Raw genomic sequence first — 17,537 nt, 5'->3', positions numbered from 1 at the left:
GCTGATCCAAATCCAGGAGCTTCTTCTGGGTCTCCCACGCGGGTGCAGGATCCCAAGGCTTTGGGCCATTCTCTACTGCTTTCTCAGGCCACAAGCAGGGAGCCAGATGGGAAGTAGAGCACCAGGGATACAAACCAGCACCCATGTAGAATGTTGGCACTTGTAAGGCAAGGATTTAGCCATTGAGCCATCATGCCTGGCTCAGCCCTATTGTTATGGATGGAAATATGGAAATTCATAGTACTTAAGTAACTTACCAAGGCCTACCTGTAGATTAGAACATGGTTCTGAGACCTATTTTATTCAGAGGACCAGGGGCCAGGAACTTCATCCAGGTCTCTACTTGGGCCAGTCTTCTGCTGCTTTTCCCAGGCCATTAGAAACCTGGACTAGAAATACAGCAGCCAGAACTCTAACTGGTGCCCACATGGGATGCTGTCCTTATTGCAGATGGTGGCTCCACCTGCGAGGCCATGTTCCTGGCGCCAAGGCCAATGTTCTTAACTGTGACAACTTGTTGCCTCTTTCTGGGTGGTTTGGTGGGGAGTACAATCATTGACACCTGGATTCTGGGCCAGCCTCTATATATTCTGTTAGGAATTTGGAATACCCCCAAAATGAATCCATGTCTTGACAATTACTTGCTTCAGTATTTTGCAATCATATAGAATGGCTTATAGGCTACCTACTGCAGCACCTATGTCAGTATCCTCTTAAATATATATCGGTTGTAGCATGCTAAATTAGTAATAATGGGGAGAGCTGTGGCGGGATCTTTGTTAATAAATTCATTGCATATAGTGGACTTTAATACAGCAAGTTAAGGTATAGCATCACATTGAGATGACGCACAAGGTGGGGGTCAGTGGCAGAAAGGTAATTTTTTTTTTCTAAGATGTGTTTATTTTTATTGGGAAGGCAGATTTACAGAGAGAAGGAGAGACAGAAAGATTTCATTTGCTGGCTCACTCCCTAAATGGTTGTAACAGCTGGAGCTGAGCCAGTCTAAAGCCAGGAACCTGGAGCTTCTTCTGGGTCTCCAACGGGGATGCATGACATAGGGTCATTTTGTATTGCTTTCCCAGGCCATAAGCAGGGAGCTGAATGGGAAGTCGAACAACCAGGACACAATCTGGTGTTAGTATGGGATGATGGAGCTTTCAGGTAGAAGATTAGGCAGTAGAGTTACTGTACTGGCCCCAGAAAAGTAATTTCACAGCAAATAAGTAGAATGTCATGCCAACTCCTCGATATTTCAAAAGATGCTTACACAACAATGGACAGGACATGATAAGATAAATAAGCAAAAGAGTCCCATGTTGGAGGAAGGATTCCTTTCTGTTTGTGAAGTGAAGCCCTGCACTTGTATTCCCGTATTCACCTGTTTAACTCCTCCAGCCTTAGTGTCAGAGTTCTGCCCACTGTCCCATCCACCTTCTCCTCTCCTTCCATGTAGCCATCCCACTTAGTTCCATGCTGTTTTGAAATGCATCATGACAGTCATTGTTAACCCCAATGATCTTTGCAAATACCATCTCTAATCTGCTAAAGACTTTTCATGAATTATCTTTGTTTAACAAATAACCATTATATAAGGTAAGTTCTATAACTGTCCTCCTTTTCCAGCAAAAGAAGTGAGGTCAATGGAAGTGTTTATTTTTCCAGAGGACAACCAGCCCACTGGTGTTGGTGCCAGGGGACCATCCAGGCTAGATCTGTCTACTTCAGGTCTAAGCATTTAACATCCTAGAGCTGTCACTTGTCCCTATTGCTTGCCACTGCCCACCACTTTGCTTTGCCTTAAGCAACAGACTTCCCAGATGTACAGTGTTCATCAAAAGTGTTGCTCTCAGCCTAGTTGGCCCTACAGTCTCCTGATTTTCCTCCTGAGTCATAAGCATCTCTTTCTGCTCTCTGAGTATTATCTTTCTTCTAGCTTTAGTCATTTACCTTTTGTTCTTCGATTAAAACTGTCTCATATTTAGAGAAATACTCGACCAAGATCTAGCCTTGACTTCTCTTTGGAGTTGACCCTGCTGCTGCTGTACTTGTTAACGTGTTTCCATTTGGATATTTTCCTACCATATCAAACACAGTGCATCTCAAATGTGAGCTTTTGTTGTTGTTGTGGTTGTTGACCACCATATTTCATGTCTATTTCTCAACATAAAGCCTCTGTCTACTTAGTTTTCTTCACAGAAGAACCCAATATTTTACTCATGTGTTAACGTTTCTCCAAATCTCATGTTGCCTTAATGTTTCAAGCTTATTGCCTCTTTTCCCTAAAGTGAGTTAGTATTTTAGTCTGGCCAGCCTACTGACTGTGCTCCAAAATATCTAATTCACCTAGCTTGCCATTCTTTAGGGTCCCATGCAAGGGTCTACCTGCCCTGGGGAGCTTGCCCTGAGGAATCAAGCATGTTGCATTATTCACTAATATCTTTTCTGTGTTGGCATTTGATCTCCTCAATTGGATTGTGACCTCTGTAACCCTTTTGCTTTCCAGTGTGGCTGGGTGTCTTGCACATTGTATGTACTTCCTACAGATTAGTTAATTCATTGTTGGGATGGAGGGTAGAATAGGGAAAGATATTAGCCCTAAATATGTGTGGAGAGACTTGAATTGTGTCCTAGAAGACCAAGACTTTGTTTTCCTCTGCTTTTTTTTTTGATTGAATATCTACTCTGTACCAGTGTTGCGTTAGGTGCTATGATTCTTTAAAGGTTTGTAAGTGGGTGAGGAAGGTTGGGAATTGTGCCTCCATTTCTCTGTTTCTGTACATCCACCTTTCAAGCAGGTAGATGGCTGTGTTTCTTTGAATGGTGATAATCAGTAGCAGAGGCCCAGTGCCCAACCTGAAGTGTTTCCTCTCCAGGGTGGCTCTCTTCTCCAAACTGACGCTACTTCCCCTACTTCCCTAGTGTGCCAGAAAGTCACCAGGTTGGCCACAACTCTTTCTGGGCACAGCATGCAAAGGAAATTTCACCCACATGATAGCCAAGAAATGTCAAAGAGGACAGGGACGTCAGCAGCAGCCAAGCCATCTTGGATCACGAAAAGGTTCCTTACAGGAAAGGTGAGGCCCATGCAGGTGGGCTTTCTCTTTGGGCAGTCTAAATCTGTGCATCTACTGAAATTCTGAATTCCTCATGTGACAAATGTGGCACTGCATGGATCTGAGGGGGCTCTGAGGGAGGATACCCAGCAACAGATTTCAGGGCATCTGAAGAAATCATGCTTTGGGGTTACAGAAAACATTTTTGCCTTTGAGGATATTTTTATCAGAAAGGCCATACTAGATTGGGACTCTGTCTCAATAAACAGTCTGGGGTAGATGTGCTGAAAGCTAGAGCCCAGAATGGTATTAGATGGATTAGAAATGAAGTGTCCCTTGCAGCCACACAAATACAAATGCACCTTATTTCATGCAACAAATGTATTTTCTAAATCAAATTATATTTCAAAAGCATTAGGAAGGTGAGTTATTTAAAGGAACCCAACAGTGAAGCTTTTTGTAATATGATTATCACCTGATAAATCTGAATTTTTCTTTTATGAGAATTGTGCATCTGTTCTGCTTTGTTAAGCAGACAACACCAAAATGGGCTCTTCTCCTAGACTCTCTCTCCCTAGGGAAATGTGAGTTGGGTCTTCTGCATGTTAAATAAATCTCCAGAGAAAGTGGTAGTTGGGGGTACTTAAGCATGGTAGGTGCTTGGGACATGTTTATATAATTAATGAAGTGCCGGAGTTATTTGATTCCAGGTTGGCTGATGTTGTGACACCACTCTAGAGGCTGAGCTATGAAGAGCAGCTCAAGGTAGGGACCTGGCTTGAATTTTTACCCTTCCTGTCCAACAGGGTATAGCATTAGACTGGGAAGAAGCTTGACCAGGTGCCTGTGCAGGTCCTGAAACTCAATATGTCAATACCTGAAACTTGAACTTAAGGCCTCTCATGTTTTCTTCACTCTAGATGCTTGAATACAAATGTCTATTTCCTTTCTTGGCTATTTTATCACTCTTATAGCTTTGTGCGTATGGGTAGTGGTACTCATGCTGTGGCATATATAGCTGCACTTTCCAATAATAGTAGCCACTAGCCACATGTGACTATTTAAATTTAAATACAGTCAATTTTACCCTAATGCCTGTTTTGAGCATGGAAATTTGTTTCATTGGATTGGCATAGTAGGGAACAATTTGAATGTAATACAAATTTCACATTTACTAAAAATACTAGATGAAAGAAGGAAACTACACCCGGCCAAACTGAGCTACAGGAGAACACTGCACAAACACCCGACACTACTGCGTCCCTGTGTGCTTCAAGCATGTTATGAACCACACTCCTCTGAGTCTGGTGTTAGAGCTTCTTGTCCAATTCATGTGACCCTCTTTTACTACTTCATAACTCCAAGCTTCAGCCTTTCAGGTAAGCAAACTTTAGGTCTCAGGGTAACGTGCTAGCCTTATTATAGTAGTCATATTTCTGAACCGTTTGACTTGTGCAAAATGATGCTACTGTACTTATTAGGTTGTTATCTTTTTGTGGGTGTTACTGATAAAGTTTTAGACTGTTGTATGCCTAGCCACATATTTCCCCCATGAGCCTTAATTTTTTTAGTGTGCATTTTTGCATAGTATGATATTGAGATACTTATGTCACATTGTAGCAGAATTAACCCTATATATTAAATAAGACTAAGGATTTAGTTCTTCAACCTCACTGGTCATGTTTTAAGTGCTTACTGGCTAGTGACTACCATATACATACAACATAATGCAGATATAGTTCATTTTCATTATAGAAAGCTCTACTGGTCAGCACTGGCAAAAAATCTAACTTCAGTCTGAAAAGTTCAGTAAAATGATGAGCTTACACCAGAGCTTACTCTTGACCTTTCTTCAGTACCTTATTAAGTCTGTCTCAGTTCCATTATTCTGGGTTCCTTATCTGCTGAAACCATGGCTCAAGTATTTGTGAGATCTCCTTCGTTTGTTCCATTTGTTGCCTACTCTTTTATGTGAGGCTACAGAAATCTTTCATTTTATTGCTTCTATCCTTTTGCAGGTGAAACTTGAAGCTTAGAAGAAAATTTTACTCAGACTGGAGTCTTACCTCCATGTGCTCAAAGGAGTCAAGGTCGCAACAGCTGCAAAATCCAAGGAACCCTGTTGTCTTCTTCATCCTATTATACCCCTCTGTAAGTCGTCACCATCCTATTCTTTATCCACCAATTCCTCTTTTTTCTGTGACTTTACTATTATTATTATTGCTTTCCATGACACAGTTTTGTATGTGTAGGACTTTCTCCTTTCACCTCTCATTCTTCTTAATGATTCATAAAATTTGCTGACATTTGCTGAGCATTTGGTGCTGGGTTCTATGCTAAGTGATTATCATGCATCGTTTATCTTCATTGTTCTGTTTGTAGTAACTCTGATGGCTTTGGCTCTGCTATTTTACAAGTGAAAGACATTGAAGCCCAGAGAAATTAAATAATTTGCCAGGACATATACATATCTTGAAAGTGCCAGAGCTGAGACTGTCATTCAGGTCTGTGTGATACAAAGCCTACTATATCAATCACTGCACTACCACCTGAGCTGAGCTCACTTGTCTGTATAACATTGTTTGTGGCTGTGTTCACATTACAGTGGCAAAGCTGAGTAGCTGATAGGTACCATATGGTCTATCAAACTTTAAATGTTTGCTCTCTGGCCCTTGACACAAATTTGCTGACTGCTTTATGGTAAGACTGAAACTTTTTTGCTATGGAGTGTCTTGATTTTGGCCATGAACTATCATATATGTAATCCCTTCCAAGTAAGCAACATTCATGCTTAAACAGAGAACATTTCTATTTTCCCTCTATTGTTGTTTTCTTTGACTTCATCTGACCGTTTCCTCTCCCTTTCCTGTCCTTCTGTCCTTTCCAGCCTGTCATCATGGCTACCAAAATAAGTCTACCTTCTTTGTAAACTGAGGTCTGGATGGGAATCCAAAGATTGAAAGATATTATCTGGGAAAATGGAGAGGTCAGTAACAGGCTGTGATCTGAAGAAACAAGCTGAGGACTGATAAGGAAGGGAAGGATACAGAGACCAGTGACAGAAAGAGTGGAAAATATAGTGGCCTTAAAAAACGAAGTTTAATTGCAAGTCTTTGATACAGAACATGATCAATCACAAGGTTGATTGTGGACTCATTCTGGTGAGTAGTCATTGTAACAGTGATTAATCACACTCCTGCCCTTTCTTCACGCTCAGTGAACCATATGGCTGATACCTAACAAGCACTTAGTAAGTGTTCTGTTGTTATAGCTGCTGTCTCATCATCAGCATCATCATTTTATGTTAGTTGCCTTTTATTTTTCACATCCTTATATCCCTGAAAACCAGAGTTTTCTGTGATAAGTCTGCCTTAAAGAAATCGATAGGGGCAGTGTGTTTGGGTGAGGGCAATCTTAACGGCTTTTATCTGTGACTTGAGTATCCATTCCAAGACTCCATTCCTGAACTTTCCATTTGCCCATTTCTAATATAGCCAGTTGAAACACCATCATTTTATATTAGTCATGCTATTTAATATCCATATGCTTTAAACCACAGTTCATTAGGGCAGGTACTTGTCCCCCCGCCTCATGTGCTGACTTAAATGAGGATGACGTCAGTGTTCCTCTTAAAAATGTGAACAGAAAACAGATGTCGTCACATGGCACATTTGTGGCATGAGAGAAATAGTGAGGACTGGCTCCATTAAGAATTAGCTGCTTAATGGCTGGGCCAGGAAGCAATTAGGTTTTCCCTGAAAACTGGCCATGTGCTGGAACGAAGTACTTTGCTTCTTCATATCCACATATGTCTCTTTGAAGAGAGGATTTTGAGTTGGCAGACATTTTCTTGTAAATACTCTTTAAAGAAGAAAACCATATCAGTTATTTCTTGTTTCCTGCAGATGGGAATGTCGTCTGTGTGCAGTGTAACAATCTGAATAACGTCCCTGAGAAACATAATCAAGTGACTCAGGTAAAAAGCAACAAAGGGCATTATAAATGATCTGGGGCATTGTCATCTGTCACAGTAGCAACCATGACATTTTAATATTGGAACCACTGTCAGTGCTAGAGGGGAGGGGAAATTCTGAGTGCAGAGAGATTACTGCTGTTTTACTGTAGGAAGGGTGAGAAGGAGGGGGAGAGAACTATGTCCGTTATTGTAAATCTCAAGCATCCAAGGCCGTTAATAATGGTGAAGTGTTAAGACAGAGAGCTACTGGTAAAAGCATTGTAGCCAGTGTGAAGGCTTGAAATAATTGGCAGGTGAGTGTCTTCAGTGGAGCAGAATAAAGCAATACCATGAGATGTGGGAGGGACAATAAATGATCTATATCCTGAAGAGATTTTGATGTTCTTCTGTTTCAAGGACTTTCAGTGCCTGCTGTGTGTCAGGCACTGCTGGGGTTGCAGTAGTGAGTCAGCATGTCAGCAGACATGGTGCCTGTCCTCTTGGAACCTGAAAGAAAATAGAAGGCTAAACCATGTTTCATGGGAACTGAACAAGAATCCCACCTGATTCTCTAGATCCCCGCATTATTCTTTATTTGGAAGGGAAAGTGATGGGGAAGGAGTGAATGAAAAGAGTGTATGTGCAAGAGAGATTGATTTTCCGTCTGGTGGTGAGAGAGAGATAGAGAGAGAGAGAGAATTAGTCAATTTTCCAAATGCTGGTTTTGATGTTTCATACCCCACATGGCCAGATCTGTTCAAGACTGAAGCTAGGGGCCTAGAACCTCATCGAGGACTCCCATATTGGTGGCAGGAGCCCAGTATTTTGGCCATCTTCTGCTACTTTCTTAGGATCATCAACAGGAAGCTGGATAAGAAATGGAGCAGCATGCTCTCAAACTAGTGCTCATAGGGAATGCCAGCATTGCAAGCAGTAGCTCAACCTGTTGTGTCACAACATCTACCCTTCCAATGATTTTTTTTAAAGATTTATTTATTTTAATTACAAAGTCAGATATACAGAGAGGAGGAGAGACAGAGAGGAAGATCTTCCATCCGATGATTCACTCCCCAAGTGAGCCGCCACGGCCGGTGCGCGCCGATCCAATGCCGGGAACCAGGAACCTCTTCCGGGTCTCCCACGCGGGTGCAGGGTCCCAAGGCTTTTGGGCCGTCCTCGACTGCTTTCCCAGGCCACAAGCAGGGAGCTGGATGGGAAGTGGAGCTGCCGGGATTAGAACCGGCGCCCATATGGGATCCCGGGGCTTTCAAGGCAAGGACTTTAGCTTCTAGGCCACGCCGCCGGGCCCTGCCCTCCCAATGATTTAACACTTGGGGTGCATCTTCACCCCCAGGATCCTGCTGATAGAACGCTGCTCTTTTTATACGATCATTTTCCAGAGATCTTCCATGGCCTTTGTCAATTGCTTCTTCCATTCTCTGTAGTGACGATTCTTATTTTTAATTTAAAAATTATGTATTTATCTGAGAGGCGGAGATAGTGAGCTCCCACCTGTTAGTTCACTCCCTAAATGCCCTTAATGGCTAGAACTGGGCCGGGTTGAGTTGAGAGTTGGTAACTTAGTCCAGGTTTCCCACATGGATGATAGGCATTCAACTACTTGAGATCACCACTGTCTCCTTGGGTTCATATTAGCAGGAAGCTGGAGTCAGAAACCAGAAGTGAGACTCAAACCCAGTCATTCTGATGTGGGATGCAGGCACTTTAACTGCTAGCCTAAACACCCACTGCTATAGTGACTGTTCTAAACTCTTAACCTCTTGTTAAATTCCTGCCCCATCACTTTTACCCTTGCTCTTGGCAAATGACCATGCCTGATTGTTCCCTGGGAAATTAAGGCCATTAGATGAGAATTTTCTTAGCTGCTTTTCTTAACATGTTCATATTTTGCTTAAATCGTTCCTATTCTCTCTTGTATCCTACCTGTTTCGATTTATGTCCTATTGCTAGTATCCCTGCTGTTTTTAAATACACTTGTTACTCCATTTTTATTTTTAACCTCCATTGACCCTTTTCTTTCAGTCCATGAGCATATGAAATAGCTCTCATTTTTAAGGACAAACAGTTCTTGCTTCATTTCCAACACTCTGAAATGATCAGTGACCTTCATTTTGCCAGTGCAATAGGTACTTCCTGTTCCTAACTTACTCAATTTTTTGCTGCTTTTGCCACTTATTCCTTTTTTATAATTTTGATTTATTTGAAAATCAGAGTTACAGAAAGAGAGAGAGAGAGAAAGAGAGAGAGAGAGAGAGAGAGAGAGAGAGAGAGAGAGAGAGAAATTGATCTTCCATCCCTCTGGCGCACACCACAGATGACTAAGGACGGGCAAGGCCAAAGCCAGTAGTCAGGAGCTCCTTCAGGGTCTCCTGCATTCATAGTAGAGGTCCACGCACCCAGACCATCCTCTGCGGCTTTCTCCAGGCTACAAGCAGGGAGCCAGTACAAGTTTTGCGGAGCTGAGGTGCCATAGCATGTCAGGCTAGTCTTTTTTTTTTTTTTAAAGATTTATTCATTTTATTACAGCCAGATATACACAGAGGAGGAGAGACAGAGAGGAAGATCTTCCATCCGATGTTTCACTTCCCAAGTGAGCCGCAACGGGCCGGTACACGCCAATCCGATGCCGGGAACCTGGAACCTCTTCCAGGTCTCCCACGCGGGTGCAGGGTCCCAAAGCTTTGGGCCGTCCTCGACTGCTTTTCCCAGGCCACAAGCAGGGAGCTGGATGGGAAGTGGAGCTGCCGGGATTAGAACCGGCGCCCATATGGGATCCCGGGGCGTTCAAGGCAAGAACTTTAGCTGCTAGGCCAGGCCGCCAGGCCCCAGGCTAGTCTTTGATGCAGACTGGTGGGGGTGAGCTTGATCTACAGAAGAATCAGTTTGACCAGCCTTTTATGCTGCCATGTTCTGGTTTGATTCCATATTCCACAGATTGTTGAAACTTTCCATCTTGTGTCTGTGGGAAGGGAGAGAGAGTGCCCTTCTCCATTGCTAGGCTTCTCTGGAGCTTGGAATGGTAGATGGTTACCTACTACCTTTCCTGGATCCCAGATGAAGGGAAATATATCCTGGGTAATGGGTTATTTGATTGACAGGTAGGAGAAAGGATTACATAGGGAACTGTGTCTTCCATTGTTATGGGCTGAGGAGTTGATTTACATTCCTTAAGCTGAGCACTCAGGAATGGGACCTATGGCAGTAGCACCTGGCCTTTGCAGACTCATTGGCGTCCTATTGTCCTGTTAACGGGCTTGGGGGAAAGAGGATATAATATGGTAATAAAGAGGCTTAGGGGCAGAGGGCTCCCACCACTTCTAACACCATCATGGTCTCCGTGTGTGGGTGCTTTTCGCTTGGACATTCCCCGTGCCTACTATGCTGGCTCAGCTAGCCGCGACATTCCATCATGTGACTCAGAATTCCCTTGGGTCCTGGATGGTCCTCAGCCAGTCTGGCGGCAGCAGATGGGAAGTGGGGGAGCAATAGTGACCTTCACACTCATTGCTCAAGGCCCTTCTAGGCCTTGGATGGTCCTCCTAGCCAGGCTAGTTGCTGCTCCATGACTCAAACACCTAGGTGTGAGGTGCTGGCTGAGCTGGACTCAGCATGGCAGGGCTATGAGGATGCCTGCCTGCTTGTGTCTCAGACATCTACCTGCGTGTGGCCCAAGTTGTCTCTCCCAGGAGATAGAGGGAAAGGAAAGGGAGAAGGAAGAAGCAGCACTTCTTATTTTTCCTTCTGAACCACTGCCTTTTTTTGGTTTCTGTTCTGTCTTTCAAATAAATATATTTGAAAGATTTAATTACACACACACACACACAGAAACAGAGAGAGAGTGAGGAAGGGTGATAGAGAGAGAGAGAGAGAGAGAGAGAGAGAGAGAGAGAGAGAGAGAGAGAGATGAAGACCAGAGTTACAGAGAGAGAGAGAGAGGGAGAGACAGAGATCTTCCATCTGCTGATTCACTCTCCAAAAATCTATAATGAACAAGGCCAAGCCAGTCTGAAGCCAGGAGCCAGGAATTTTATCTTGGTCTCCTATATGGGTGTAGGGCCCCAAGCACTAGGGCCATCCTCCACTGCTTTTCTAGGCTATTAGCAGGGAGTTGCATTAGGAATTTAGCAGTGGGGAATGTTTGATGCCATGTGGGATGGCGGTGTCACAGACAGTGGTTTTACCCAATATGCCACAATGCTGATCCCCCTATTCCTCCATCTTAATTCTCCCTTCCTCCTTAGCCATATGTAACCAATCTCCAAATCTTGCTAGTTTTGCTTTGTAGAAATACTCTGAAGCCTCCACTTCTTTACTGTCACCACCAGTCAAGCCTAAGCTCCCGTATTCTCTGCCCTGGACAGTTGCAATAGTCTCGTGTATTTCAATCCTCTTCCTCAGTATATTCTCCACATGTAACCTGAGTTAGCTTGAAAGTACAAATAACATGCTTCTGTGGGGTTTAAAATTCTGCAGCAGTTAACCAATAGCTTTTGGAATGGAGTTTAGATGCCATGCCTTTGCGTTTAAGGATTGTGGTGATAAGGTCTCTAGTCTAATATGTTGTAGCCCAAAATGGTTTCTTCTTCCCATATGTGTTGGACTAGCTTACCCTGCCATGCTTCTCATTCCTGCCTTCAGCCTTTCTTTGCCTGGATTCTGCTTACTCTCTGAGGTTCATTTCAGTGGTACCAAACTCTGTAGAAAATCCTGTAGCATATGACTCATCAGTCTGATTTGAGATTCCTTTTCTCTGTAATGCAGTTTTGTGCATTGCTGTCTCCTATTGTTAGCGTTCATTATACCATATTGCATTGCTTGTTGGAGCTTCCCATACTGCTTTGTGAAGGTAGCAGCTGTGCAATATTTAACTTTGCACTCTAGCACTTGAGAGGCTCACACATATAGTTGGTGCTCATCTTGTGTGTAATAATGAATACTTCTTTTTTAAAAGATTTATTTATTTTTGTTACAAAGTCAGATATACAGAGAGGAGGAGAGACAGAGAGGAAGGTCTTCCGTCTGATGATTCATTCCCCAAGTGACTGCACTGGCCGAGGCTGCGCCAATCTAAAGCCAGGAGCCAGGAACCTCTTCCAGGTCTCTCACGCGGGTGCAGGAACCCAAGGTTTTGGGTCATCCTCGACTGCTTTCCCAGGCCACGAGCAGGGAGCTGGATGGGATGTGGGGCTGTCAGGACTAGAACTGGCACCTATATGGAATCCTGGTGTGTTCAAAGTGAGGATTTAAGCCACTAGGCTATGGTCCCAGGCCTCAATGAATACTTCTTTTCAACATTTACCCTTTCTAGCCTTTTTGGCTTCTGTTGGACAAATTTCTACCCTGCACATTGATCTGGATAAATTCGTCCTCCCTGAAAAATATGTGCTGCATCTAAAATTCAATCCATTGTACTAGGTACTCTTAGGCTAGTTGCCCATTATGATAATAAAAATACTACCTTACACGAATGCAGCACTGGTATGTTCTCAGTACTTTTATGCCTTCATGTCCCATTGCCTGTTACTGGTGGTGCTGTTTTGGGCATCTGGGAAATGAACCAGCAGCAGAAAATCTATCTTTGTCTTTCACATTCTCTCTCTGCCTTTAGAAAAAAAATTATCTTGCTTTTACTTCAAGTTATCTATTTATGCCATTATTTTTTAAAAAATAAAAAAATCAAAGTCAAATATCACTGGAAGCTGAATGGGGAATTGTCATCTTTTGTCCTACCCAACCTCCTTTTAAAGATTTATTTGAAAGGCAGAATTACTGAGAGAGGAGAGACAGAGGGAAAGCACTTCCCATTGGTCCACTTCCCAAATGGGCACAATGGCTGGGGCTGGACCAGGCTGAAACCAGGAGCATCTTATGGGCCTCCCAGATGAGTGCAGGAAGGAGTCCAAGGACTTGGGACAGCCGCTGCTGCTTTCCCAGGAACATCAGCAGAATCTTATCCAGCAGATTCTGGGTCAGAAGTGAAGCACCCAGGGCTCTAACTGATGCCCATGTGGGAATCCAGCTCATGCTGGCATTGCAGGTGGCGGCTTAACCCGTTATACCACAGTGCTGATTCCTGTCCTAACCCCTTCTTTTTATTGAGTCATGCTTCTCAGACTAGAAGCAACAACATTTTTAAGCTGTTGTTTCATTTTTCTAAATAGTATATTATTCAGGGGCCCGGCTGCGTGGCCTAGTGGCTAAAGTCCTCGCCTTGAATGTCCCGGGATCCCATATGGGCGCCGGTTCTAATCCCGGCAGCTCCACTTCCCATCCAGCTCCCTGCTTGTGGCCTGGGAAAGCAGTCGAGGACGGCCCAAAGCCTTGGGACACTGCACCCGTGTGGGAGACCTGGAAGAAGTTCCTGGCTCCTGGCTTCAGATTGGCGCAGCATCGGCCAGTGCAGTCACTTGGGGAATGAATCATCAGACAGAAGATCTTCCTCTCTGTCTCTCCTCCTCTCTCTGTATATCTGACTTTGTAATAAAAATAAAACTTAAAAAAAATAGTATATTATTCAGATATGTATATACATACACATGCACATTATTCTGTCCTGTTGTGTTTTTCATATTTGGCTTCTAGTAATGGCATATAAGAATTCATATTTTTTTATTCTGCCTGTTCTCCCAGATCATCCTGCCTCTGAATACCTTGCTGGTATTTTTTGCTTAGATTACTTATTTTTTTATGTTTTTTTTTATTAATTATTTTGCATTATGTGACAGTTTCATAGGCTCTGGGAATCCCCCCACCCCTCCCCACGCCCCTCCCCCCTGGTGGATTCCTCCACCTTGGTGCAGTATTACAGTTCAAATTCAATCAAGATTCTTTCCTTGAAAACGTATACCAAGCATAGAGTCCAGCTACTTATTGTCCAGATGGGTTGAACAGTTTCTTGGGGAGGCCATTTCTGGTCTGAAGTTAGAGCTGGTAGAATATCATCCCAGTCAATTAAGAGTCCCAATATAACATCAACAGCAATTTGCAACATTATGGAATTGACATGGTTTTGAGTAACCAGTATGTTAAAAAAAAAAAAAAAAAGCAAGTTCTTAACTACAACCTATGATTAGCTCATTGACATTTCAATTTTAGTTTATATACAGGACCGGCTGCTATATACCTTAAAATGGCTATAAGGAACCATTCAGCTGTCTCGTGTCTATTTCATTTTAGATTACTTATTATGACTGTATGGATGCTCTCTGCTGAGCCATGTAGACATAGCAAGATTGCATATCCTTTGTAATACAATTTGTCTTCCCTTTTATGTCATATATTATATGTATATACAAGTAGAGACCCAAGGTTTCCATTACTCAGCTTCAGTAACTATCAACATTTATTTAGCATTATTTTATCTATAATCTCAACTACTTTCCACCCATTCCCTTTACATTCATTGGAAACAATTTTTATTCTTATGGGCTGCATTACCTTGTTTTCCTCAATTGTTCGTTTTTCTATGAACCTATTGCCTTAAAAGCTCTGTCAAGCATTTGTGAATATTCTTTATTTTATTTTACTTCTATTTTTGTTATTATTAGCATTTTATGATACAGTTCCATAGGCCCTGGGATTTCCCTGATACGCTCCCCAACTCTCCTCCTCTGAGTTCCCTGTATTATTACTATAGTATAGCTCTTCATAAATTATCATATGTCCATCATTGCAGGCATGGACAATGGCAGAGAGTTCAACATCCTATTGCCAAGATATAGTTAACAGTTTCATTTGGAGTCCATTTTTGGTCTGGAAGTAGAGATACATACTGCAATGTATTCTCACATCTGGATAAGATAGTCTCCATTACACAGTTACTATACATCCCCTTCAATGAAAAGCCATAATACAAAATCAACAATAGGAAGAAAAATAGAAATTTACAATGCCATGAAGTTAATTAACATGCTACTGAATGACTAATGTGTCACTGAAGAAATGTAAAAGAATATCAAGAACCTTCTTGAAGAAAATGATGCTGCTGTACGATCTATGTGTCAGTGGAGTATTTAATCAAAAGAAAGTCTTTTGAAGAGATGAAACTAACAAAAAAAATCAAAATCCATGAGATATAGTTTCCACTGATCTTTGTTGGTGAGATATGTCTCCTGTAGGCAACAAATAGATAAGTTTTGTTTTTTAAATCCAGTCTAATAATCTATGACATTTGGTTGATGAGTTTAAACCATTTACATTCAGGGTTAATGTGAATGGGTGGTACTTTGGTCCTGTCATTTTAGCAATGGGTTGTTCATTGATTTCGTCTTCTGTTGTCATTTTACTGGGATGTTCTTTCCATTTGCCTTAGTTTTTGTGGGTGCTATTCCTTTTTTCTGCCAAGAGAACATGTTTAAGTATAATTTGTAGGGCAGGTTTGGAAGAAGCATACTGTTTAACTTTTTTTTACTGTGGAATAATTTTATTTCATTTTCAAAGACAAAAGAAAGCTTTGCTGGATATGTTATCCTAGGCCGACATTTTTTTTTTCTTTTAGAATCTGGAATATGTCACGCCATTCTCTTCTTGCCTGTAGAGTTTCCTGTGAGAGTTCTCCTGTGAGTTTAATTGGCATTCCTTTATATGTCAATTGATTTTTTCACATGCACATCTAAGGATCTTTTCCTTATGTTTGGTAGAAGACAGTTTGATTATCATGTGTCTTGGTGAAGATCGCTCTTGTTCAACCCTGTTGAGAGTTCTGTGCTTCTCCTGGATGTTGTTTCCCAATTCTTTTTCCAGATTAGGGAAATTTTCCCTTACTATTTCATTAAATACGTTTGCAAACCCAGCTTCTGTTTCTGCACCTTCTGGGACTGCCGTAACTCTTATATTTGACCTTTTAATGGTGTCTTTTGATTCTTGAATACTTTGTTTTGTCCTGACCCAGCTCTGCTTCCAGCTTTTTATTTCCCCCTGATGATAAGAAATATCTTGCAGTTCTGAGATTTTTTTCTTCTGCCTCCTTCATTCTATTTTGGAGACTCTCCACTGTACTTTTAATTTGCTCCACTATATTGTTCATTTCTGATGTATCAGCTTTCATTTGATTCATTTCGTGTGTGACATATTGCTTAAATTCCTTGAGCTCCTGTATTATGTGCTTCTTGTTGTTGATAAGTTTTATAGCAAGTGTTGAATTCTATATCCCCCATTTTCTCGATGTCTTCTTCAGTGAACTCTCAGGTTGGTAAAGGGTTTTGATCCTTTGCAGGGGAGTCTTCAGTAATCTTCCTTGTGCCTTTGTCTCTTCTTCTGCTCTTGATCATTGTACTTCTGGTTATCAGATTCTTCTCCTTGCGGCAGGTTTCTAAGCTGTGTCACCCACAGGTGTGCAGTTCGATTTTACTTACTGCAGTTGGTACACGGATCTTTGTTTACAGTCAGTTGTGCCACTTCCTCCAGCGAGTTTCAGGTCTGGGTTCTTATGTTAGACTTCAGCGATAGTCTCCATAGCCCCAGCTCCTGGATCACCACTCTCTACCTCCTGTGATACTGTATTGAGGCTGCACCATTGTCTGTACAGTGTTTCTCCCACTTCTGGTTGGAGCAGTTCCCAGGATTAGGGAGCTACCAAGTGTCCTATATAGCTAGGTTGTTGTTAGTGGTAATCTTGCTGGAACCTGTTGGCTGTTAGGTCTCAGGATCACACACACCTATTTTGACCCATATGATGCCATAGTTGGTAATATTTTCCTGTGGGACTGGTGCAATACAATGAGCTCAGTGAGTTCTCGCTGAGCTCAGCGCATGAGCTCAGCGCATGAGCAGCTCACTGTTGTCTCCTGCAGTCTTAAATTCTTTGCCACACTGTAAAAAAGAGTGCCTGATGTGCCACTACTAGAGTTCTTAATCTGCTGGCCTTTAGGTCTAAGGGCTACCTGGACCTGTCTTCGGTGGAACCTGTAGAATGCCACGTTGTTGCAGTTCATTGAGTCATAAATGAGTTCACTCCCAGCTCCATGCATGCACAGTTCTTCCCCATGTCCCTTGCCTGCTTAAACAAACTGGAGCCCGATATGGCTCTAGGGGGCTGACTGGGCTTTGGAATCCACCCTGTTCGCACATTGCCCGTCTGGGATCTGCTGTTCTGTCTGCTCCTGGCCAAATCAAACAGAACATGAGGACGGGCAGTTCTTTGTCTGGGTTCTACTGTGGAGCTTCTGGTAAATGTCTCTTCCCACCTGGTTGCTTGTGGAGTTCTGGCTGCTGGTGGAATTCAGATCGTGGCTCGCTGAATGCTGATGGGGTATCAGTCACTGCAACACCACACTGTTGTGTTAGCTGCTTTCCTGTGTCTGTCAGTCTCCAGGTGCCCCTCTGCTGTTGTTCTGTCCTCTTCTATTTCCTGGAATGTGCCCTCTCTGCTTCACACTGGCTAATATTTCTCCATTTGTTTAAACCTGTCCTTACCCTATTCTACCATCTTGATTCTTCAAAAATAAATTCTTCTTAAAACAAGAATACTGGCCCTGCGCAGTGGCCTAGCAGCTAAGGTGCTTGCC

General features: G+C 42.6%; 1 protein-coding gene across 1 annotated transcript in view; it reads left to right on the top strand.

Annotated features, from left to right (window-relative positions):
* Positions 1-898: 898 nt before the first annotated feature.
* Positions 899-17,537, top strand: part of TRMT2B (tRNA methyltransferase 2 homolog B) — a 95,675-nt gene continuing 79,036 nt past the window's right edge. Inside the window, 4 exon segments of the mRNA XM_058659198.1 lie at positions 899-3,077; positions 3,767-3,821; positions 5,075-5,207; positions 6,962-7,032. Coding sequence (XP_058515181.1) covers positions 2,821-3,077; positions 3,767-3,821; positions 5,075-5,207; positions 6,962-7,032 — 516 coding nt within the window. The 5' untranslated portion in view covers positions 899-2,820.

The sequence above is a fragment of the Ochotona princeps genome, chromosome X (assembly GCF_030435755.1).
Source record: "Ochotona princeps isolate mOchPri1 chromosome X, mOchPri1.hap1, whole genome shotgun sequence".
NCBI lineage: Eukaryota > Metazoa > Chordata > Mammalia > Lagomorpha > Ochotonidae > Ochotona > Ochotona princeps.
The sequence above is the reverse complement of the archived record's forward strand: the minus strand, read 5'-3'. Positions and strand labels throughout refer to the sequence as shown.